Genomic DNA, 23,661 nt, shown 5'->3' with positions numbered 1-23,661 from the left:
TCCCCGTGCTGGAAACATACTTGTTGTCTGGTCTCGTCCCAGCAGAGTGGAAAAAGGAGGCACCTACTTTTCTAGGTTTGATCATCTGAAATGTAACAGGACTTCCTGGTGGTCCTGCTTTGAAAAACAAAAATGGAAAGTCAGAAAAATGATTTGTAGTTCACTTAAGAAAGAGTGTCATAGTATGGGATTCAACCTCCTCATGGAGCCACAGAGAATTGCTAGCTGAAATTAATGTGCCTGTGGTTCCAATACTGTCACACGTTTAGGAAAGCAGCTTGTGTGTGTGTGAAATACCTGCAAGCTGATAAATCACCACCTGTGTGGTGTGAGCAAGGTCTGCTGCTAATCCAAAGGTGCTGGGATCACAGGGCGATGTCAGTGCTGGTGTCTTTGGCTTTGTATCTTCTCATTTGTTTCAGTTTTTATGCCTAAGTGAGCTGGCAGCAGAAATCTGGGGAACTGGGCATCCCCAACTTCCCTTAGGTGAAAGCTCTATAGGCTTTGCTCTGTGTATGGATCAGAGGTGCCTAGAGGCTGTGTCTGGCCCTGGCATCAAGGAAGTGGTTCAGGCTGCTGCAGCCTGCTTTTAGGTTCCTGAGGGGTGACTGCATCCCTGGTGCTGGAGCTTGTATTCTGCTAGTGCTGCAGCTGGCAAATTAAAGCTAAAGCCTAATGAGCCCTGGAGAGTGTTAGGTGGAGGTGGGCTCGCACTCTAGCTTCACGAATCACCAATCCATCCTACCCATGGCTGAAGAAGCTAAAGGAGCACCAGATTTAGAAAGGTATGTGGAAGGCTATATATATCTCTTGGTTTTCCAGCCCGTGCACATTATCAGGCTTTTCTCCACAAACACAAGAGTGAGGCATGCAGGAGCAGATTCCCACCTTGGTGTTAAATATTCCTTCAGCAGTGAGTTCAGCCAACTGTAATACCTTACGTTAATCTAGCTGATTAAAAGAGCCGAATCTGTTTGACCAGAACAAGAAGAGCCTGCCTGGAGCTGTCTTCCTGTCAGTCTTTTGGGTTTAGGTTTTAAGATGCAAATTTTCCAGAAGTCAAGGAGATTGTGTTTAAAAGATTGAAAATCTGAAACAATTGTTTTAGTCTGTTGTAGAGAGTTTCTTCTTTTGTGGAGCAGTCTTCAGCCAAGGAAATAAAGGATTGGACTACGGTAGTTCAAAGCTGAAATCAGGTCAGAATCAAGCTTATAACATTTCTGGTGGTGTGTAGGATTTCTTATTTTAGAGCCAGTGGTTGCTGTGACATTTGGCACAGGTATCGCCCCAGCACCTGTGCCCCATCAGAATGCTCCGGGAGAGTGCCAAAACCAGGTTGGATGGGGCCCTGGGCAACCTGGTCTAACGGGTGGCAGCCCTGCCCATGGCTGGACCTGGGTGGTCTTTAAGGTCCTTTCCAACCCAAGCCATTCTATGATTCTGTGAATGCTAGAATGGGATGCTTTCCTGCTGGGCTTTCATGGGAGCTCTCTCTCATTTCAGTTTGAAATAGAGATTCAGAGGATTTCAGAAGCTTATGAGGGCCTGGTCAAGACCACCACTAAGAGGGAGTCTCTGGACAAAGCGATGAGAAACAAACTGGAAGGAGAAATTAGGAGACTTCATGATTTCAACAGGGATCTCCGTGGTATGTTAAATTTGTGTGTTTGCTTTTTTCCGCAGCTGACGTGGTGCTTCACTTTCCACAAACTCCAGAGTAGCAGGCTTTAGAGGAGTATTTTCACATGTTTTAGATAAGCTTGAGAAATCAGGCCCTGCTTACTGGCATAAGACAGAACTGCTCTCACTCCGCTGGTTGTAGAAAAACCTTCCGGCAAAATATGAAAGACAGCTTTGAATGATGCCTTTGCATTTAGTACTTGCAATTGTCAGTTTGACTGCCAGTCCCTAAGTCTTATCCAACCTTAGTGAGCTGAACAGCAAGTTCCAGTGTAGACCAGCACTATGTAACCCATATATCTCAAAGTTCAGCATCTTTGCAGAGAAGTAGCGAGTATCAAAGGGTATCTCTTTTTAGTACTGAAAATAAATGAAATTGAGAGCAAATCCTTTTGGGAATGAAAATGGAGTAACTGGTACCTGTCCGGGTGCCGGATGGGTTACATGGATGCCTCTTAATGCAATGAAATGCTTTGTGTACACTCCTCCGAGGAGTCTGACTGGTCTGTTTTGTGGAGATGGGTGCTGAAAGGCAGCTGGCAGTGGGACAGGGAAGTTGCATCCTTCTAGCTGCCCTTCCAATGGAAAGTCATCCCTGGCTGCAGAATCCCTGTCATGGAAAAGGAGCAGGATCTCAAGGATTGGTGTCACCAAAGTGACTGCCTTCCCCCAGGGCATCTAGCGGCACCACATTCCACTGTAGAAAGGTACCCATCTCCCTGCAAAGCTGGGTGAAGTCAGATGGCAAGTGTATTGCACATTTTGGACAGCATGAGAAATGAACTGCTTGGACATATTAGCTGCAGATGGCAGAGGTTTCCCCCCCTCCCCAGCTTCTGTTAGTCTGAACAACACAGCTTCATGGAAGAGGTCAAAGGTCTCATCTTTTATGTATGTGTCAGCCTCCGTTTAAACACTCTCCTTTAGAGAGTCTATTTATACTGTGCTGCTGGCACACATCTTATTTTCTTGGTTGGCCTACAATTTTATATACATATATTTATACTTAAATTATTTCCTGTTTTGTGCAGAACGACTGGAGACAGCCAACAGGCAGCTCGCCAGCAGAGACTTCGATGGGCATGAGGATAAGTCAACAGAGGGCCTTTATGTCACTCAGAGTGAGTACTGTGTTAATCTATTTTCAAGGTGCATGTGTGTACACACCCATGTATATGTACTGAAGTGAAGGTGAATGCCTTGCTATTAATTGTTATTGCTCTTATGGCTTGGTTCTAGTCAGCTAATTCATCATATATTCTGATTTAAGCTGCAGACTGGATTGTTTTGGAATGTTTTTTTATCTGAGCACCAGAATCAGGCAGTGGGAGTTAATGGTATCACAACGTAGTTTATTTTTGATAAATATTTATTTGAAATTGCTGAGTGTTGCTTGCACGAATCATCTTTCAAAGAACATAATTTTTAGAGATGCCAAATTCTTCTCTTGGCTGGGAAAAGCTCAGAGCAACCTCTTTTGACTTGTCAGTGCCATGGGTTGACTAGCAGGTGGAAGAGCAGAGCAGGGCCTTCATTTTCTCAAAGGACTACTGAAACAATGACTTCATGGTTTCTGCTGCCCCTTCTAATCAAATTTTAGGCTTCTTTAATGACTGAGCACAGTTCTGCAGCATGTCCCACCGTGTGCTGATGGTTCTATGTGACCAAGCAAACCAAAACCTGAGCAGTTGGATGCTGTCTGACACATATCACTTCTTACATATCCTGAGCACCTGTAGTATGCATTCAGAAAGGCTTGGCTTGACCAAGCTGTGCAGTCCCTTGTGGGCTTAAATCCTATTGAAGCAAAACGCGGTGTACAGCTCATCCTTCTGTTTTATTTATTGCACCGAGAGCTTTCTTGGAAGATGAGCTGCAACTGCAAATTGTTAGCTGAGAGCCAGCCATCTCCTCTAACTGCGAGTTATTAACAGCAGTCAGTGTGCCTTGCTGCCAGCCCAAGTGCAGGTGAGCTTCCTCCTAGCTCCCAGCTGTGCCAATGACACCAGCACAGCAACACTGCTGATAGTTCGGTGCGTATGTGCACCAACAGAAGAGAATCCAGTTACCTTTTCTATGACTGTGTTAACTTTGCTATATTAGCAGATGCTGCCAGAGCGTGTAGATACTGCTGTGCATCTAAGTGGTTGGTCTGTTAAGAAAATAGCATTGCTATGTCATTTTGTCTTCTTTGGAGTTTAAACAGGGTACGTTGCACAGAGCAAATTGCAGACTGAGGTCTGCTGTCTCCATATAGAGATAGCCTGGCAGTATTTATGTGATGGTATCAGCAAAGGGAGTTAAATCCCCAGAATACAGTGAATTGAGTTGTTTTCCAGCACATAAACATGCTCTGTGCTTCTCATGTTAAATATCGAGCAGTAAAACTTCATGCTGTGCACTTGGCGTATTGCTGCCATCAATCCACAGCTTATGAGCAAATATAGCTTTTTGGATCCTATCACGTAAGACAGGCTGAATGCTTGGAGTTCTCCTGTCTAGGCCAGAGAGCTAAATGTTACCAATGTGATGCAGAGTGCTTCCAAGAATAGAAAAGTGGGCACATGTAAAGCAGGTTCCCCTTCAGTCATGTTCTCTGGGCTGCTATGGCATATGGTGATGAGCTCGATAGCAGGGTATAGCCCCAGACATTCCTCTGAGGGCTCAGAAGATTTATGGAAAACAACTTGAAAACATGACCCTTAACATCCCCAAACCAAAAGCTTCATAGAAAGACTCCAACATTAGCATCTTCCTAAATGTTACCATTTTTAAGCCAGTCTTGTGCTTGTTTTGTTTTTTTCAACCACAGAATTAATATTGTGGTAGAACTCTGCTAATAGGAAAAACATCCTGAAATACGCCTTGCAGGCATCACTTCTCAGTTCTTTGCAGCACTCTCTGTTAGCAGTGCAGCAGTGCAGTGCAGTCATGCACTCTGAGATGGGGACAGAAGGTGACAACAGCTCCTATTCTTTGTCATAAGCCAGGCTGCATGCCTCAAAGAATTAAGTGCTCAGCATTTGTGTGGAATGAAAAATGCTACTGTAGTATGGGGCACAGTAGAGAACTCATTTGTTTCATGGTAATTATGTGATGTTTTTTCAGTTCAAAGGGCTCATTTAAGGAAAGACATGAAGCGGTGACCGATGTAGGTGTCTGGGCCCATACAGGCATCAGGAGAGCTATAGGCAGAAGGAGACAGGTGCTGCAAAAAGGGAGAGACTGAGGGTGGTTTCAAAGGCACAGGACAAAGAGAAGGCTTAGGACATGCGTATCACAGGAAGAATTTATTTTGGTGGAGTCTGAAATTTTGTGTATTTTTCTGGGATTTCTGGACTTAGAGCCCCTCTGTCAGAGCAGGGGTTCCTCCAAGGCACTGTTTTCGCAGGTGTCTGAGGCGGATTGGAGACTGAATCCATCTGAGTTTACCCTGCATGGCTCTGGGCCCATTAGTGCAGATGTGCAGACAGTTTTCATAGTGTCATAGTAAAGCCTCGTGCTTCGTGGCAGTGTGCTGTAGTTGTGCTGTGCAGTACTTGAGCACATATCTCCAGCCCAAAAAATCCCAGATGAAGAAATGTTCCCATCAAATGAACCTAGCCAAAGAAAACTCTCAGTAGATGTTTTTCAGAGTGGTGTTTTGGGCAGACTGAGAGTCCTTTGGTATTAAGATAGGAAATAATCAGTGCAAGTTCTGGGGGTGAAAGAAAGGGAAGCCCTTCCTCTGTTGTTTCACAGCCCTGAGGGGCACACGTGGGAGATGGGAAAGCTGCTGCTCTCGTGCCCCCAGAGCAAGGGCATGTGCACAGGGAGCAGGAGCCTGAAGAGAGTGTGTTGTATGAAAAAAATGCATCTGTTCCACATGACTTCCCCCGCCCTCCAAAAGGAAGTGGAATGGAAGACCAGTGACAGTTTTCAACTTGTGAAGGTCAAATTCTCCCTGGCTTCTGCTTCATGACATAGAATCATAGAAACATAGAATGCCTTAGGTTGGAAGGAACCTTCAAGCCCACCCAGCTCCAACTCTCTGCCATGGGCTGGTTGCCCCACACCAGCTCAGGCTGCTCAGGGCCCATCCAACCTGGCCTTGAACACCTCCAGGGACGGGACATCCACAGCTTCACTGCCACATGGAAGTGGCAGTGCCCAAGCTGTAAATCAAAGCATCTTTGAGCTGCTGGGTTTACTTCTGTAGGATAAGGAAAGAATCACAGAATCACAGAATTGTAGGGGTTGGAAGGGACCTCTAGAGATCGTCAAGACCAACCCCCCTGCCAAAGCAGGTTCCCTACACCAGGTAAGCCACCATACACTGGTGATGCAGTGACTTTCTCTGATAATGGAGGACAGAGCTTAAACTTTTCTGCGTCCCTTAGGTCAGCGACTATGAGTAACCACATGCTGAACCACTTGTTAAGTACATTGAAATTCATCACAGTTATTAATTCCACCAAAAAATCCCTGCTAATCACCGTATGAGAAAACAAATCCAGAGACTTCAACTCCCCCAAGCATCAATTCCTACAGCTTCTCAGCCGTTCCTCGATCTTTACATGGCAAAATTTGCAAGAGCTGCCAGGAACGTGCCATTTATGAGCAAAACTGCAGGAGGAGTATTTTGTAGCCAGCTCCTCTGGCATTTGGCCAGGAGGCAGGGGTTAATGCAGCCTTGAGAAGAGTGTGGGGGAGACCTGTGCTGTCTCATTTTCTGCAGCACAGGAGCCCAGGTTCTATGAACGCAGCTGCATTTGTGGTGTGCACACAACAGCCAGGGCTCAGCCTGCTCCACGGGGAGCTGCTCCTTGCAGAGGTGTTTGAGGTGAATGTACAGAGAGGCTTCATCTTTCCCATCCTGGATGCTGGATGAGCTGAAAAGAGACGGTGACCCATTTGTGCTGCTGCTTTTCAGAAATATTCTTTTGACAGTGAGCCTTTGGTTATCCCTCCTGTTAAATACATTGCCTGATAAATCTGGGGAGGCCATTCTTATCTTCTTATTTTTGCTTCGTGTGGGATTTTTTTTCAGTTTTCTCACTGGGACTTGACAGTGAGAACAGAAAGAAATGCTTCATTTCCCAGTTCTGCTTTACAGCTTCATGCTTGGCTTGGCCCAGACTATCACTATCGAGCAGCAGAGGGCAGAGGGACAGATAAACATTGGCTGTGCTGCTTCTATGGACCTGGCAAACCTGGTCAAAGTCTTGACCTGGCAACATGGACCTGGTTAATGTGTGAAGAATCTACTAAAGCTACAAAAAACCTCCTTTCAGTACAGCCAAACTTAGTGAGCGGGATCTATTTATTCATTCATTCTACATATTTTTGGGATGATATCCACTAATGTCTTTGGAATAGGCAAGAAGGTCCTGTCCTCACTTGAGATTTTGCCTGTCCTGCTGATCACTGCAGGTGGAGTCACAGGGCCACCAGAGCTGCCATAGTCTTGATGGAAGTGGATGAGCAGAAGAGGCAGATCTGGTGCCCCAGCCCATCCTGGTGAATCAGCCAGATCAATGGGGACTGGCAACTGTGCTGTCATATAGGCCCATACTTGGTGAATGTCAGGCAATGGAGCTCCTCCTCTCACCATGTTGGGAGTTGCAAGACTGGTAGGAGGCTTAATAAGTCTCGCAGGTTTTGCTTAAGAAAGTCATGGTCACTGGAGCGCCTTTGGAATTAACAGCTGTGAGCAAAGAGTGATCATGGAGAAATATAAACCTGTGTATAAGAGATTGTTGGAAACACCTCAAGGAATGTGGTATGCGAGGGATTCCTGTTTTCAGCAAATCTCTTGCAGGCAATTCTGTTCTCACTGCTGTCATTTGATATAATTTCTTCCACCAGCAGCGGTCATTCCACAGGAACAAGGAGTGTCCTTAAAGGCTGTCAGTGTCACTGCTTTGCAGTATCACAGCAAGGAGAAAAACAGCTCGAGGCATACCGATATGGTTGCTAAATTAGGCAGATAAGTTGATATTTAGATATAATATAGTGTTTAGGTATGGGTAGCTTTGAGGGCACTCATTCAACTGATGTAAGCAAATAAAAGCATTTCTCTTTTTTTTTTTTTTCCCCAAGACTGATGTGATCAGAAACTTTTGTTAAAGCATGAGGTCTGTATGCAGACCCATGTCAAAGGCCTTACTGAAGTCCAAACAGATGATGCTAGTAGTTCTTCTCTTGTGCACTGACGCAGTTACACCATCGTAGAAGGCCACTATTAATGGGATGTGGCAGTGGCCCATTAGAAAATAGAAATAGTTATTAGCTGGAGTCTGTTGGGTAAAAATTACATGCCAAAATGGAAGGGATATGCACAGTGTAGTACAGTAAAACCAATTTTTTTACTTACAAGGACGCCTTGTATGTGTGTGAGAATTTGAGGTATATTTAGTAAAGTCCTTTCTAACTAAAAATTAATACAGTATAGGAAAGTGCTGCTAGGTAAATTTTTCTTGCCAGCTTTCCAGCGTGTTCAACAGTCTTTCTGTGTACAACATGATCTTATCCTCATTTTAGGGGAGGGAATAGAAAACTTAGTTGGAGTGCTTTGGATGAGAGTCATAAGTGTATGTCTCAGGTCCTGGTGCTGTGCACACTGTCCTCATATGACAGATTTCAAGCTCAGAGCACAGCAAGCCTGGTCCTAATATGAGATGCTTGAATGCCTCAAGACTGAAATAGCATTTGTCTTCTGGCTTCCTCACCATCTAGTGAATTGATCTTTTTCCCAGATTTACACTTTCATACAATAGACAGTCATGTTTCTTCTGGTGAATCAGACCAAAGTAAATGTGCTGAATGATGAGGCCTGTGTGTCAGATTTAAAGTTCCTGGCCAATGTGGAAAGCCAAAAGCCATATCCTACTCTGATGGCTCCCAGTGCTGGTCGGCAAAGTAGAGTGCCCAGCAGTCTCAGTGCTATGCAGAGGCTGGTGTGGCTGTGTTGCTTCAGGGTCTGTTTTTGTTGAGTGCTGTATTTCTCCTTTTAGGACAGAGAGGTGGCCAGATGGGTTTGGGCTCACCTGAGCCATTCGTGCCTTCCTCCACATGGCTCAGCTCATATTTGTCTCCCCTCATTGCAGACACCTATGAAGAGGGAGTAAATTAAAGCTGATCATATCCTGCTTATGATTAAGGAAGAGTAAGATCCTTCAAGGGGCAATTCATTTCTGAAAAAAGCCATGTGAGGTGTCCTGTCCCTCCTCAGTGACTAGATGAGGAGGTGGCTGGAGGGCCTTCATGACTTGAGCGTCCCTGCTGGGGGAACTGGATGTTAGAGGCAGATCTTCCACAGTTTGATGGTTTTGGAGCAACTTTTTGCTTCAATTAAAGGATAATGCATTTTGTAATACTGTGTTTAAAAAAGTCAAAAGTCAAAACAAGATGTAATTGGTGCCAAATTAATTTTTGGAGAAAATATTCCTTCTTGGAGGCTTTCCAAATGCTCTATTTTTGCCATGATTCAGAACGAAGGCCAGATTTTGAAATCTCAGATTTCACTGAATGAAACTTCCATCCCCTGTTCCCTCTCCTCATTAACTGTTTGCAGTCTGACTCTGGAGATCCAGCAGTCAGACTGCGATATTTGTATTTCCTGAAATGGTTTCTCAGTGCTGTCAGAGCAGAGATAGATCACAGAATCATAGAATAGCTTAGATTGGAAGGGACCTTAAAGATCACCCAGTTCCCATCCTGCTGTGGGCTGGTTGCCCCCCACCAGCTCAGGCTGCCCAGTGCCCCATCCAACCTGGCCTTAAGCATCTCCAGGGATGGGGCACCACAGCTCTGTGGGCAGCTGAGCCAGGGCCTCACCGCCCTCCAAGTAAAGAATTTCTTCGTATAGATGGAGCTGAGCTTTTCGATATGTAGGTTGTCAGCAAAATTGATAGTGAGTTTTGTTGCTGAAGGAAAATTATGAGAAGAGCTGACTGAACTTAGCTTTATTTTTTAATGTCATTTTAAATCTTATCCACCATGTTCTTGTCTTTCTTCCAGACAAGGAACACTTGAAAGAGAAGGAGAAGCTGGAGATGGAGCTGGCAGCCATGCGCTCTGCCAATGAGGATCAACGCAGGCACATTGAAATCCTTGACCAGGCCCTAAACAATGCTCAAGCCAAAGTCATCAAACTGGAAGAGGAGGTGAGGCATGGGCATCATTCCTCTGCTCCAATGCTAATGGTAGCTTGCAGATAAGACTTGTTCCATCCCAGTCCTGAATCTATTCTGGCCATCGTGTGGCATGTCTTCCTGCTCCCATGTGGTAGCCATCCAGCAGAGAAAATGCATAGCTGTACAACACTGAGCCAGGAAAGCAATTAAAGGAGACCACAACCATAGATGTTTTCTGGGCAGAGCTTTCAACATGTAATCAGGAGCATCACTAAACTGGAATAGTCGATGGCTGAGGTATTGTTAGGGCTTAGTAGAAATGTCAGACAAAAAGGTGACTCACTGATTCAAAACTGTGATATAAACATGTGATGTTGGTACATCCCATATCTCCTCAGAGAATTCCAGGAGTGCACTGCAGCACAGCAGTCTGGGGCTTAGCAACTTTGCATGTGAATTATGGTCTTCAAAGAATGAACTGATCTGGCTACAGGCAAAACCTTCAGGATTTGGAATTACAGTATTTATCTAAAGGCTGAAAAAGCCTGTTGTACCACAAGACTCCCAAAGTGTCATATATGCAAAACCCCCAAGGCATTCTTAAAAATGGTCATGTAAGCCTAATAGTGAAAATCAGTATTCAAACAGGAGGACAAATCCTAAGAACAGAGGGCTCGTCAAACTGGAAAATACAGTACAACTTCTAGTAGCTGGATCTGAAGCTAAGCAAGTTCAAAATGGAAATAATGCCCGGTATTAGCAATAACCAAGAGTGATGTCAGTGCTCTGTTACTGGAGATCAATAAATCTCAATTTATTGTGTTCCTTATGGACCTTCAATGAGAAGTTGCAAATAATAGTTAGCTGAAAGCCTGTGTGCTCTGGCAGATAAGACAGGACTGTTGTAATAGTACTTTTTGACCCTGAAATATCAGGCCCTGGGACCAGCAAAGAAGGAAGATGTTTTATGGGGAATAAAATAAAAAGTCTTGACTGTCTGAGTAGGCTCCATTAGTGAGGGGAAGAATTCTCACCTAGCACAGAATGCTGGCATGCTCTTGGTCAGGTCTGTTCCCTTTGGTCCTCATTTCCTAGCTGCACTCTCACAGAGGTTGGCCTGGGGATGAATCCTGCCAGATGTCTTGTGAGGAGTGGACAAGGTCTGTTTTCAAATACCTGCAAGTAACTTGATGCAGTTCAAGACAGACCCTCATGTAGGCTAATTAATGATTACTCACAACCTGGTGGTTTTCAAGCACTGAAGGTGAATGCTGTATGGTTCCTGACCACTAGACCATTCTGACTTCTTGTTTGAAAACATTTTTAAAACTCCATTGCCTCTGGCAAATACACTCAGCAGCAGGAAAGAGGATCCCATTAAGTTTAAGTGCTCCTTTGTTAAACTGCTCATCTTCCCAGTGTATTTAGGGCAGTCCCTTTGGGATAGCTGCAGGAGCTAGTGTAGCTTTAATCTGTCCATTACTCACTTGATACTGTTTGCCTTAAAGGTAACCAGAGCTTTTCTATTTACATTTTCTTATAAAGTGGCTGAATAAAGAAATGCTTTAGGTAGCAACACCTGCTCCTGCAATCACAGCATCACACAGGGAATGGGAAGAAACATGTTTAGCTTCTGGCTGCTCCACAGACTGTCAGTGCGATACTGGCAGGTAATACCAACTTGCTAATCGTACGCTGGTGAAGGCAGGTGGTGTAAGAAGCTGTCCTTAACCTGTAAATACATTTGCAGTCTTAAGGCTTTGTGTCTAAAAGCTTTGCAGTTGCCAGTTCCTAGCCTAGTCTTCCAATAAAAATATGCCTTTGCTGGATGGCATGATTACAAGTTAAACTGAGAGAGGACAAATATTCCTGTCTAGAGATCTGGTAAGGTCCTCCGTGTTTGGTATTCCTCAAGAAGTGATCTTCTGCTCAAAGTGGGTTAGGGATCTTCTGCCCAGGTCATGTTAGGTATTACTTGGCGATAACCTCAAGACTGGGGCACAGTAGGTGTTACATAGATGATAACCTCATGCCTGGGGCATGTTAGGTGTTACAGAGGTGGTAACTCGTGTGCCGCAGGGTATGTTCGATCCAAAGGCTGACAGTGAATGAATGTGATGCAACCACATTCCCCAGAGTTAGTCAGAGCTCTCAGCCTCAGCAGACCCATGTTAAGCTAGTAGTGCTTAAGTGGTTTTCATTCTAGGAGGAGTTAAATGAGCTTTCTCACAGCTGCTGTGGTTTCAGTGCAGTGCGGTGCCAAGCACTTTGGGCACTGCATGGTTAAACTGTGACTGTCAGCATGTACCCAAACTCCTCATCCCACTTTCCCTTGCTTTTGGCTTGTTCCATCACTAAAAGAAATCACATTTTAACAATCTCCACTTCTTGGAGATCAGTTTGACACATATGCAAACCAGATAATCTTCAAGTTTTGAGTCTTCATCTCAAACCAGGTATTCTTATTATAATTTGGGATATACTGAAAGAAACAAAAAATCACTCACATAAAGATGATGATTATTATTGAGTTCTACCTCATGCACTGCTTTGTAATTCCACACAGATTTCTTGTAGCACCAAAATGTAATTGAGTTTAAAAGCTTTTCAAATCAAGAGAAATAAGCAGCAGCTACTAAGTTGAATTAACATAATATACTATGTAAATCTACATTATCTTGAGTGCTTGCTAGTAGAAGGATTTAATTCAGAAGTATGTAGGTGGTATTATCACCACATGTCATTTAGACACTGCTGCTGGAACTGTGTCAGAGAAAGGACTGAATAATTGGAGAAGGGTCAGGAAAGAGCCATAGAATTTATTTGAAGCCCAGAAGATGTTCTTTGCTGTGAACAATTAAAGTTAAGAGATGGCTGAGCTTGAGTCCATACACGTGAAGATTAAGAAGCGATTGCTGTCAGCCAGATTAAACATCGCTTTTTAACATAAGGTGAGATAATGAGATGCAGTGTTTGGGAGCTAAAGCTGAGCAAATCAGCCCAGAAGAAAAGAGTCATTAACATGGAAACAACCTACGTAGCAAGTCAGTGAATCCTCCATCTCTTACAGTCAACTCTGTAGATTTTTCCCAATTGCTGTTCTGTAACTCAAACCGGAGTTTAGTTCCCAGAGCAGATATTTTTTCGTAAGACCCACTGGTCTCTCAGACTTTTTTGCTTCATGGAGACAAGGTTTGGATCAGCCCCTTTTGGCCTTAGCTCTTCATCTTTATTTTCCTAACCACTGGGACAAGAGCAGCATTCAGACAAGTTTGCTGATTTTGTGAATACGTGAATTGTTTCATTAAATGCTTCTTGCTCTAGTAGATCACACTTTGGAAGCAGAACAAGAAGTAATTTGCTTAAATTGCAAAAGAGAAAGCCAGATTAGGCATTAGGGTAAAAGTTTTCAAGCAGCAAAGGAAAATAGGTCATGAAGTAGTTTGTAGGGGAAGGCTGTGGTGTCCATGTTCCTGGAGGGTTTGCAAACAGATTATACAGACGTCCACCAGGTTTTCATACAGTCAGAGAACTGTATGGGTTGGAAGGGACCCCTGGAGATCATCAGGTCCAGCCCCTGCTAAAGCAGGTTCCCTAGAGCAGGTTGCACAGGTAGGCATCCAGGTGGGTCTTGAGTATCTCCATAGGAAGAGACTCCATAGCCTCTCTGGGCAGCCTGTTTCAGTGCTCTGTCACCTCACAGTAAAGAAGTTCTTCCTCATGTTTATATGGAACTTCCTGTGTTGCTGTTTGTGCCCACTGTTCCTTGTCTGTCACTGAGTACCACTGGAAAGAACCTGGCCCCACTGAAAAGAGCCCAGGACTATCCATTTGATTCTGGCCCTTTAGATATTTATAAGCATTGGTAAGATCCCCTCTCAGGCTTCTCCAGGCTGAACACTTTCATGTCTCCCAGCCTCTTCTCCTCATAAGAGAGATGCTCCAGACCCCTCTTTATCTTTGTGGCCCTCTGTGCAGTTCCCTGTCTTTCATGAACTGGGGAGCCCAGAACTGGACACAATACCCCCGTTGTGGCCTCACCAGGGCAGAGTAGAAGGGGGAAGATCACCTCCTTCGACCTGCTGGCCACTCTTCTTTTGATGAAGATCAGGATTTCAATGGCCTTCTTGGCTACAAAGGCACTCTGCTGGCTTCTGGCCAACCTGTGGCCCACCAGGGCATCCAAGTCCTTCTCTGCAGAGCTCCTCTCTATCAGGTCAGCTCCTAACCTCTACTCATGCATGTGGTTATTCCTCCCTGGGTGTAGGACTGTACACTTGCCCTTGTTGAAGCTCATCATGTTCCTCTCCACCCAGCACTCCAGCCTGTGACTTAGGTAGAGTTGATCCTACCTGGTGGCAGGAGGATAGACTGGTACCTGCTGAGCTAACTTCCAGCCATTTTTCCTTTGAGTCTGTGACTCCACAAGGCAGTGGAGCTTAGAATCATGTGTTTCTGATTACAACCTTCCTCCCTCACAGATGTGTACTCAACTAGCAAGCCATTAATTTCAATGACAACATGTTGTACTTTGATTCTTAAGTGCACATGGATGAAATATTTCTTACAAATCTGCAGACAGGATGAAAAAAGGTCAGATTTGGCTCAAGAACTTTCCTATAAGTTTATGAATGTGGGAACTGTCTTGTTGCATATCTAACAAAATTGATTGCTAAGGCAGTAAACGTGCTTGGCCTCACCCACATCTACAAAGGAGCACTCATGCATAAGTGTGTGAATCCTGAGCCCTAAAGGGCTGCTGCAAGGCCAAATTCTGACTGATGTGTGGGGACACAGATGAGGATTGGGAGCCCACGTCACGTCTCGGATCTGTGCTCACACAGCTGGGAGGTGGCACAGGCACTTTTCTACTTGCAAAACAGCATATTCACTAAGAAGCCATCAGTGCGTCTATTTTGCAGTCATCAGCTCCCAAGGAATGCAGTCTTCCTACTCCTGCCAAACACCAGTGAGGATTATAATCTGCAGTTTGTGGGAGTATGAGCGTTAGCCCAAATTACAGCAGGGCTAGGGAGGTCACACTGCAGGTGGCTGGTTCTGGATGGGAAGCCAGAACTTTGCTTCAATCAGTTTTGCTTTCGCTGTGAGCAGTTTCACTCCATCTGTGACCTGGATGGATTTGAGATGGTGGAAAAAGAATTTTAAGAAAAATTAATTTTATTATCGCTATAAATGTTGGGAGGAAACCTAAGCAAATCCAGCATCACACAAGGAAAAAAATGTCTGTCGGAACTCACATTGCAGTTCAGTAGCAATTTAAGTGTTTAAAAATAAGATAGGCTTCAGAATACTGTCTTGGCTCTGGCCTAGCCAGCTCTCAGTCTCTTATATATCTAGTTGTTCACCAGCGTCACTGAGGGTTAATGCATTTTTCTGCCTCCTGTCTTGCTTCTGAAAAGCTTCCCAAACAAGTGCACTAATAAATGAGATCAGAAGCCCCAAACGGGATCATGGTGGTTTTAGCAGTGACCCCAAACACCGCTATTACCACCCAGATTACAGATGGGCTTGACTGGTGTTGCCAAAGCCTGTTTGTTCCAGCATTCACTCTCACCAAATCAGAGGTTTAAATCAAGTTTCAACCTTGAAGCTACAATCCCCCAAAACTTTCAGTATCAGTGACAAAATTCATGACAGAAAGCTGGGGTAGAAGAGGAGAACCAGCACTTTTGGAGCCTGGAACAAGTTGCCCAGAAAAGCTGTGGATGTCCCATCCCTGGAGATGTTCAGAGTTGGAAGAGGCTTTGAGCAGCCTGATCTATTGACAGCTGTCACTGCCCATGGCAGGGGCTTGGGCTAGGTGATCCTTGAAGGTCCCTTCCACCCCAAACCAACCTTTGCTTCCTTCAGTGTGAGTTCAGGCTGGATATTGGGAAAAAAATTTTCTGCCCAGGGAGGTGGTGGAGTCACTGTCCCTGGAATGTGTAGATGTGGCACTGAGGGGCATGGTTAGTGGGCATGGTGGGGATGAGTTGATGGTTGGACTAGGTGATCCTCGTGGTCTTTTCCAACCTTAATGATTCTCTGATTCTATTCTGTGACCTGCAGCTGCGTAGGAAGCAGGCCTATGTGGAGAAGGTGGAGAAGCTACAGCAGGCACTGACACAACTTCAGGCTGCCTGTGAGAAGAGGGAGCAGATGGAGCGACGGCTGCGCACACGCCTGGAGCGGGAGCTGGACTCGCTGCGCATGCAGCAGGTGAGGCAGGGATAGCCTGTGTGGGACTCAGTGCAGAGCCTTCTCACAGCCCTTTTGAGAGTCACTTTGCTTTAGGGCTGGGATTGCCTGCTAGGCTTTCCCATTGAGCCCTTGGTTTCCAATGGATGATTGCTGAACTCTGCTGTGGGGCTGCTGGAGGTAGCTTGTGTCTTATGCAGTTATTTTTTTGAGTGGGTACTCTGGGCTCTTACTTTCTCCCCAGTCCCCAGGTGCAGCTATCTGTGAAAAGGGGGAAAAAAAGCATGAGGAGGTTGCAGGGAGGATTTCCAGTTCACAGCCAGCATCAAGTGCCCAATACATGGGTACTGGCTTTAGTGCAGAGCAAGCAGATGCACAACATTTATCAAATCTCTGCCTGGGTAAAAGATAGCAATATCAGTAAGGCTGATGCTGCTGTAACTCCTGGAGGGCTCACTCCTATATCTGTCAAGAAACTCATCTGTTGCGACAACCTTTCCTGGGGGGTTTGCAAACAGATTATACAGACAGACGTCCTCTGGGTTTTCACAGAATCATGGAATTGTATGTTGTATTCCAGTAGCTCTTCTCAATTGCTTCTTAGCCTGCTCTTCTCTGACTTAAAAAATAAGTCACTTGGGGATATAATATGCTGATGCTGGTGGAAAGGAAAGATCATTTGAGAAAAATAAATTTAAGCGAAGGTAAAACTGGATGGATGCCCCATCCCTAGAGGTGTTCAAGGCCAGATTGGATGGGGCCCTGGGCAGCCTGGTCTAGTATTAAATGGGGAGGATGGTAGCCCTGCATGTTGCAGATTCATGATCCTTGAGGTCCCTTCCAACCCTGGCCATTCCGTGATTCTGTGTGGAACTAGAAAATGCTTTATTGGCTGGGACAGAAGGACAAATGGATAGATTAGGTAACTGGGATGGACTCCCACCCAAGTCCTTGCTGCGGGAGTTCTGGCTGTGTCTATGATTTTGTCAGAAGAATGCCTCTGTAACTTGCCTTCTTCATGGGTTTTTTTGGAACTGCAATTAGCAACTGCATTTTAGGTTGCCATAGCTCCTGCATGCCCACACCAGTCCTCTTTAAAGAATTTGAAGAAGAAAGATTTTTTGACTTCACATCTCTTATCAGTATTGATGGGAGACTTTGGGATATTTTTATACTTCTGGCTTTATGAGAAACAGCATTGCAACAAATCGCAGTGCTTGCGGTGATGCCCCAGTGTTTTCAGTCAGAGCTGTCTCTCTTAGCAGAGTTACATCTACTGAAATTGTTTCTCATCACAGAGTAAAGGAGCTTTTTTCTTCTCTTCATCAGCAAGAAGAGATGTGGCAGGCAAGGAGACAGTGAGCCAGAGTCTCTTCTGCTCCTTGACCCAAGCGAGTCCAAACAGCGTATTGTCATTGTGATTGATGTTGGGACCAAAAAAATATCCTTTTGACTTGGAGTTGCAGGCTGAGCATGCAGGGCTGGCAGATGTTTTGACTGGGAGTGAAGCATCCCAGGGCTCTGTTTTACAGACCGTAACTGTGCTTCCAAAACACTGCCTTCCTGCCGGGGTTTGACAGTATCTGAGTGCACTGGTTGGTTTGCAGGAGTGGTTGCAGCAGTTGCTCCTAAGGGTTATTCCCTACTGCACTATTCCAGAAAGTATCTTCCAAACATGTCATTACTGCATTAAAGCCAAAAGCTGCAGTCTTGCCGAGCTGTCTCTTCTTTTCTGTAACCAGGAGATAAATGTCTAGAAGGAAGAGCCGAACATGATTTCCCCCTTAGCATAATATTGTACACTGTGAACTGTAACAAATTGCTTTTTTATTAAAAAAACTCACCATTTATTTATATTGACTTCTGACAGCTTTGTGCCCATCCTCCCAGTATGGGCTCATTCCACTCAGCCTCTGAGCTGGATCTTATTGAATCATAGAATGGTTTGGGTTGGAAAGGACCTTAAAGCTCATCCAGTTCCAACCCCTGCCATGGGCTGGTTGCTCCCCACCAGCTCAGACTGCCCAGGGCCCATCCAGCCTGGCCTTGAGCACCTCCAGGGATGGGCACCACTGCTTCTCTGGCTCACCACCCTCTGAATAAAGAATTTTTTTCCTAACATCTAACCTATATTTCCCCTTTTTTAGTTTCAAGCCATTCCCCCTTGTCATACCACTATCAGACCATGTAAAAAGTCAGTCCCACTCCTGTTTATAAGCTCCCCTCAGGTACTGGAAGGCCATAATGACATCTTCCCAGAGCCTTCTCTTCTGTCCCATCTCCACCAAGGAGCTCAGGGCAGCTTTACTTGCAGCTTGGGTGCTGTAGTTGAGTGCCTGTAACAGAGCAAGATAAACCTGCATAGATCAGAGTAAATCCAAAGAATCAGTGCTCTTCCACATTCATGGCTGCATGTCTGCCTCCTGTGGGAACCACCTCACAGCCTCTGGGGATCTTCTACCCATGTGGGTAGAAAGTCTCCTGCTGCCCTCACAAAGCATCTCCAGGGACTGCTAGACTGGGATGTGCCAGCAGAGGCAGGCAAGAAAAATATCTTTTAAAGCTTTATTGCTTTTCCCCTTGGTTTGGTGCGTCCCACAAAATCCCTGTGCATCGAGGGATCTGACACCTTGGCAGTCTGCCCAGACTCCTGCAATCCAATGAGGGGCAGGCTTTCCCAGCCTCGTGCAGGTGGCTCAACACAGCCCCTGTAGTGATGTGCTAATGCAAGGCTGAGCTGTCCATATGGAGAATGAGGGCTGGTAGCTCCTGTGCTTGTCAGGTGGTGGTCCTGTCCTGTTTGAATGGTGCTGTGTGGAGCCAGGAGTTGGACTCGATGATGCTTATGGGTCCCTTCCAACTTGGGATATCCTGTGATTCTATGACCTGTGGCTGTTTGCTCCGGCAGAGGCAGGGCAGCTTCCAGCCCAGCAGCCTCCCCGAGCACAATGCGCCGGCACTGATGGAGCTGGTGAGGGAGAAGGAGGAGCGGATCCTGGCCCTGGAAGCCGACATGACCAAGTGGGAGCAGAAGTATCTGGAGGAGAGCACCATTAGGCACTTTGCCATGAATGCTGCAGCCACGGCTGCAACGGAGAGGTGAGATGGTGTTGCTGAGAGCAGGCAGCTCTATTTGCAGCAGAAAGTGTGGGGGAGGAATAAGGAATGGGTATTTCCTCAAGGCTGGATTTTGCTTTGCCTTTCCATGCTGTTTCTCCAGCAGAGTTAATACATCTCTCAATGAGGTGACACCTGTAAAGTATAATTTGGTTAAAGACAGAATTTATCCTTTTAGCCATGTCCAAAAGTTTACCAAACTCAGGCACCAAGCTCAAACCAGGCTAGGGATGCCAAATTACTCAGCACTGATAAGATTATTCACAGGTTATGCACAGCACACAGCTGGAGTTGCTGGTATCAGCTGCATCCAGCCCACATTCTGCTGCCTGGTTCTATAACCTCATTTTAAAACCTGTAACAAGGGAAGCGTTGTGGTCTAAGTCTCCTGTTTCACTGCTTCATTAAGCTTCAAATTAAAAAAGTTCTCCTAACATCTAAACTAAACCTCTTGGCTGCAGATTGCTTCAATTTATTCTTGTCCTTCTCAGGTGTGCACAATGACTAACAGGTCACTGGCAGCGTTATAATAGCCTTTTAAATGTTGGAAGACACACATTCCCTGGTGTATCTTCCTGGCCTGAATTAAACCTGCTTCCTCCAGCCATCCCTCATATGTCCTGTAGGAACCCCTTCCCATTCCAGTGCTTTTGTTTGGGTAGTCTCCAGTTTGTGTCAAAGTGTGGTGCCCCAAAGCACACAATATGTTGCAGCAAAATCTCCAACAGTGATGGGTCAGGATAATTAATGTCTCACCCCAGTTTCTTTAGAGTCAAATCCCCGAATACATTCTAAGATGAGATCTGCCTTGTTAAATATGTGCTGATCTCAGTACGATACATTCCTTTTGTGCTTCAGTCTGGACAGCATTTCCTCTGTTTTTTACCTTCGTAAGCATGCAGTTTTGTTTCTCATTCATGGTGCAATCTTGATGACTTTGGGACTGTTTCCCCAGTGGGTGAGTCAGTCCTCTTGATGTCTCACCTCATCCTGCAGGATGGTTGTTAATCTCACAGGGCTCAGCTGTGATTTTAGCATTGGTCCCAATTATTAACACCATTAATGACTAACCCAGATCCTAGGGTACACCACAGCAAGACAACCAATAGCCATCCATTTTATCAGTCAGTCATTACTCTTCAAACGTGAGATTTGAGGGTTTTTTTGCAAGCACCAACCTCTCTTGCAAAACTCATCCTCATGGTCCATGGGGCCCAACTAACTGTGTCCCATCACTTTGCCAGGGACACCTCAGCCCCCAGCCACTCACACAATGGCAGCTATGGCGAGAGCACATTGGAGGCACGGGGCTGGCAGGAGGAGGAGGAGATAGTGCAGGCCAACCGGCGCTGCCAGGACATGGAGTACACGTAAGGAACTGCTGTGGGGCTGGGACTGGGGTCACCCCACTGGGCTCCTCCCCTTGGGTGGGGTGGGGTGTTGGGAAGGGGGATCAGGATGCTCTTTGGTTCCTCGCTGTCCTTAGATAACTCCTTCTACTTGCACCAAAGCCTTGCACCCAAATTGACCTTCTTGAAAAACTGAGGTTGTTCCAATATTAAAAGTAGGTTGGCATATAAGGAAGCTAAATGCTTGCTTAATCTCAGTGAAAATCCCCCTCTGGAAACAAGAGCATCTCTTTGTAAAAGCTGAAGTTGTAATCCCACTCCTACATAATCAGCAAGTAGAGCATCTGCTCTCCTTAGTTGCCTGCTTGTTGCTCTTTCTGGATACGCTCAGTTGTGCACGTCCATGTTGGGTGGCATTCACATGCATTTAGCAATAAGCCTGCAAAATTTAGCCCCCCCAAACACCTCTAAATATATATATATTTATTTACCAGCACTTGAAGAATATATAGTATACACTTCTTTGGACACAGGTAATGTTCAATGGCACTTCTCCATTTTCAGCACGCCATTGGAGATGTGGCTGTGTAGACAAATGGGTACTAGAGCATGGGGCTGCACTTGTCATCCAGACTGTTCTTTGGAGAAAAGTAGTAAAGATCCCTTGGGAGTACTTGGGGATGTCTCTAGGTTTTTAATGAAAAATCACTTGAAATCTATGTTCCATTTTTGTCTTTCCCACAAAATGATAAGTCTGCAGACAATTCTATAAAACAGATATGTGTTGCTTGTGGAAAGTGTAGATGATTGTTTCTGTTGGGTTCGGTTTCTGTTTTCCACTCACACATGCAAGCTAACCCTGCTTCTAGTGAACCAATGGAGTTTTGCCAATGGCTTCATGAAGGATGGATTAGTTTCTTGTGTTTTCATTGCAAATTAGACACTTGACTATGAAAACTAAAGGCATCTTACTGTCTGTCTCCCTTGTATGTGTAAGTTTTTCAGATGTGGCCTTTCAGCTTTTACTACTCCATAGAATGTAGTTGATTTGGCCGTATGTTGTACATCAGCAAAGATAAGTAAGATTTGTTGTTAATAATTCCCGGAGAGAATTTTCAGATAATTTTTTCTATGGTGTTTGGGGTCCCAGCTCTGTACACTACAAACAGATGGTTTCTGCTGGGCTTAAGTGGGATCCAGGAGCCCAGCCTAGCTGCCACAGGCACTAAAGGGAACTCCTTCCGTCACTTTAGCAACAAATCTTTCCTCTAGCTGCCAACAGACCTGAATTATGAGGTTAACTCAGGATTTTCATTCAGATAATGCTGAGGCAAACCCCTCCCTGTGGCAGTCTGCCAAGCGAGAGATTCCGGATTTGATGGCAGTGGGGGAATGTTGCCTGTGTTTTTGTGTTATTTCAGTGAAGGTAGCAATCCACAGCAGTCAGGATATTACTCCCATTGCTCCTCCTTTGTTGGTAAAGCCACAGCAATAGGTGAGTTCAGCTAACCATGCAAAATAAACTGTTTGGGGTTAATAGCCAGAAATGCTCCCTGTTTCAGGCTGCACAGTTATCCCTTAGAAGCGCTGCAAGGAGCTTCCTCATCTGGGTCACATAAAAGCAGAGATGGCAGAGCAGCAGGCCATGTACCTGGGAACCTGCTACCCTCGGCTGCAGATTGCTGCCTGTATAAACTTGTTTTCCAACCCTGTAAGCACAACATTTGTATTTTGGCAGAATAAAGAATCTCCACGCAAAAATAATCGAGAAGGATGCCATGATCAAGGTCCTTCAGCAGCGCTCACGGAAGGATCCCGGCAAAGCCGACAGTGCCAGCCTGCGACCCGCTCGCTCCGTGCCCTCCATTGCTGCCGCTGCGGGCACACACTCACGCCAGACCTCGCTCACCAGCAACCAGATCACTGAGGAGAAGAAAGAGGAGAAGATCTGGAAGGGGAGCATAGGTGAGTTGTGGTTTTGGTTAAGCTTTGGCTAGTCCATCACTTCAGAGAGTCATAGTTAAGGATGGAAAAGACCTCTAAGATCAACCCCAGCCCACTCCCACCATGCCCACTCAGCACGTCCTTCAGTGCCACAGTCTCCACAGTTCCTGAACACCTCCAGGGATGGTGACTGCACCACCTCCCTGGGCAGCCTGTGCCAGTGCCTCACCACTCCTTCTGAGAAGAAATGTTTCCTCATACCCCACCTGAACCTCCCCGGCACAACTATAGGCTGTTACCTCTCATCTTATTATAGATTTTGATGCCATGTGGAATGGGAGTGTGAAGGTGTGTGTGCTGCCCCAGAGTACGGCTGGGATGGGTAGGGGGAATGTAGCTCTGGGGTGAGTATGGGACAGTACCTCTGACTGAGCTGGATATGGCTGAGCTCGGTGTGTTTTCAGGGCTGCTTCTGGGGAAGGAGCACCACGAGCTCCCGCCGGGCCCCACGCTGCCTCCCCCTCTGCCCTCCTTGTCATGTGCACCCGTGCCGGCACCAGCAGCCTCCCACACGAAGACGGGCAGCAAGGACAACAGCACCCAGACCGACAAAAACACCGAGCTCTTCTGGCCCGCCACCGCCTCCTTCCCCGGCCGTGGCCGGCTGGGCACCACCCCGACACACAGCCCCGTACCACGGCCCCCGGGGGCACGGCCAGCCGGGGAGAAACTGGGTGAGTGCTGGCAGGAGCACACCTTGGGGCAGCAGGGCCACCCGGTGGAATGTCAGCTCCCCATCACCTGTTGGCTTGTTCCCCAAGATACCCCAGGGTGACAAATGTCATCATTCCTGCTGCTGAGGATAAAAACCAATGGTTAAACCACGGTTAGTGAAAGCGCCACCTGGTTTTTAAAAGAAACATATGGCTAAAAAGTAAAATAGAGAATGTTTTGTTGTTATGGTTTGGGTTTTTCTGTAAAGAAATACAACTTCAATTATTTTTGGAATATGGAAACTGATGGCATACAGCCTTATCAAGGAGAGACATTTTACAAATGCAATTTTGAAAAAGTCAGTTTCTTACACTTTTTTCTACTTTCAAAAGCAAATCTCCCCCTAGAAACTTCCTATTTGCCAATGGTAAGGCTGAATACCTCTAGCTGCTTGAGACTTTGGGTTACTGTGGCCTTCCTCGTGCAGGGAATTCAGGCTTATGGACTCTTGCCCTCCAGTTGGCTTTCAGTCTTTAGGCCAC

The 23,661-nt window shown here is 45.8% G+C and overlaps 1 protein-coding gene across 4 annotated transcripts in view; it reads left to right on the top strand.

Annotated features, from left to right (window-relative positions):
- AMOTL1 (angiomotin like 1) overlaps positions 1-23,661 on the top strand; it is a 68,144-nt gene that overhangs the window by 41,640 nt on the left and 2,843 nt on the right. For 3 of the 4 annotated variants that reach the window (XM_085216349.1, XM_085216350.1, XM_085216352.1), the window contains 8 exons: positions 1,504-1,648; positions 2,712-2,801; positions 9,682-9,827; positions 15,867-16,016; positions 18,778-19,094; positions 20,357-20,482; positions 22,200-22,426; positions 22,870-23,139. In XM_085216349.1, the coding sequence (XP_085072475.1) occupies positions 1,504-1,648; positions 2,712-2,801; positions 9,682-9,827; positions 15,867-16,016; positions 18,778-19,094; positions 20,357-20,482; positions 22,200-22,426; positions 22,870-23,139 (1,471 nt within the window). The remainder of the gene's footprint in view (positions 1-1,503; positions 1,649-2,711; positions 2,802-9,681; positions 9,828-15,866; positions 16,017-18,777; positions 19,095-20,356; positions 20,483-22,199; positions 22,427-22,869; positions 23,140-23,661) is intronic. The other variant, XM_085216351.1, reaches the window with a different exon arrangement.

Source organism: Meleagris gallopavo, chromosome 1 (genome assembly GCF_905368555.1).
Source record: "Meleagris gallopavo chromosome 1, MGAL_WU_HG_1.1, whole genome shotgun sequence".
NCBI classification, from domain to species: domain Eukaryota; kingdom Metazoa; phylum Chordata; class Aves; order Galliformes; family Phasianidae; genus Meleagris; species Meleagris gallopavo.
Note: the sequence above shows the minus strand (reverse complement) of the source record. Positions and strands in the feature narration are given on the sequence as shown.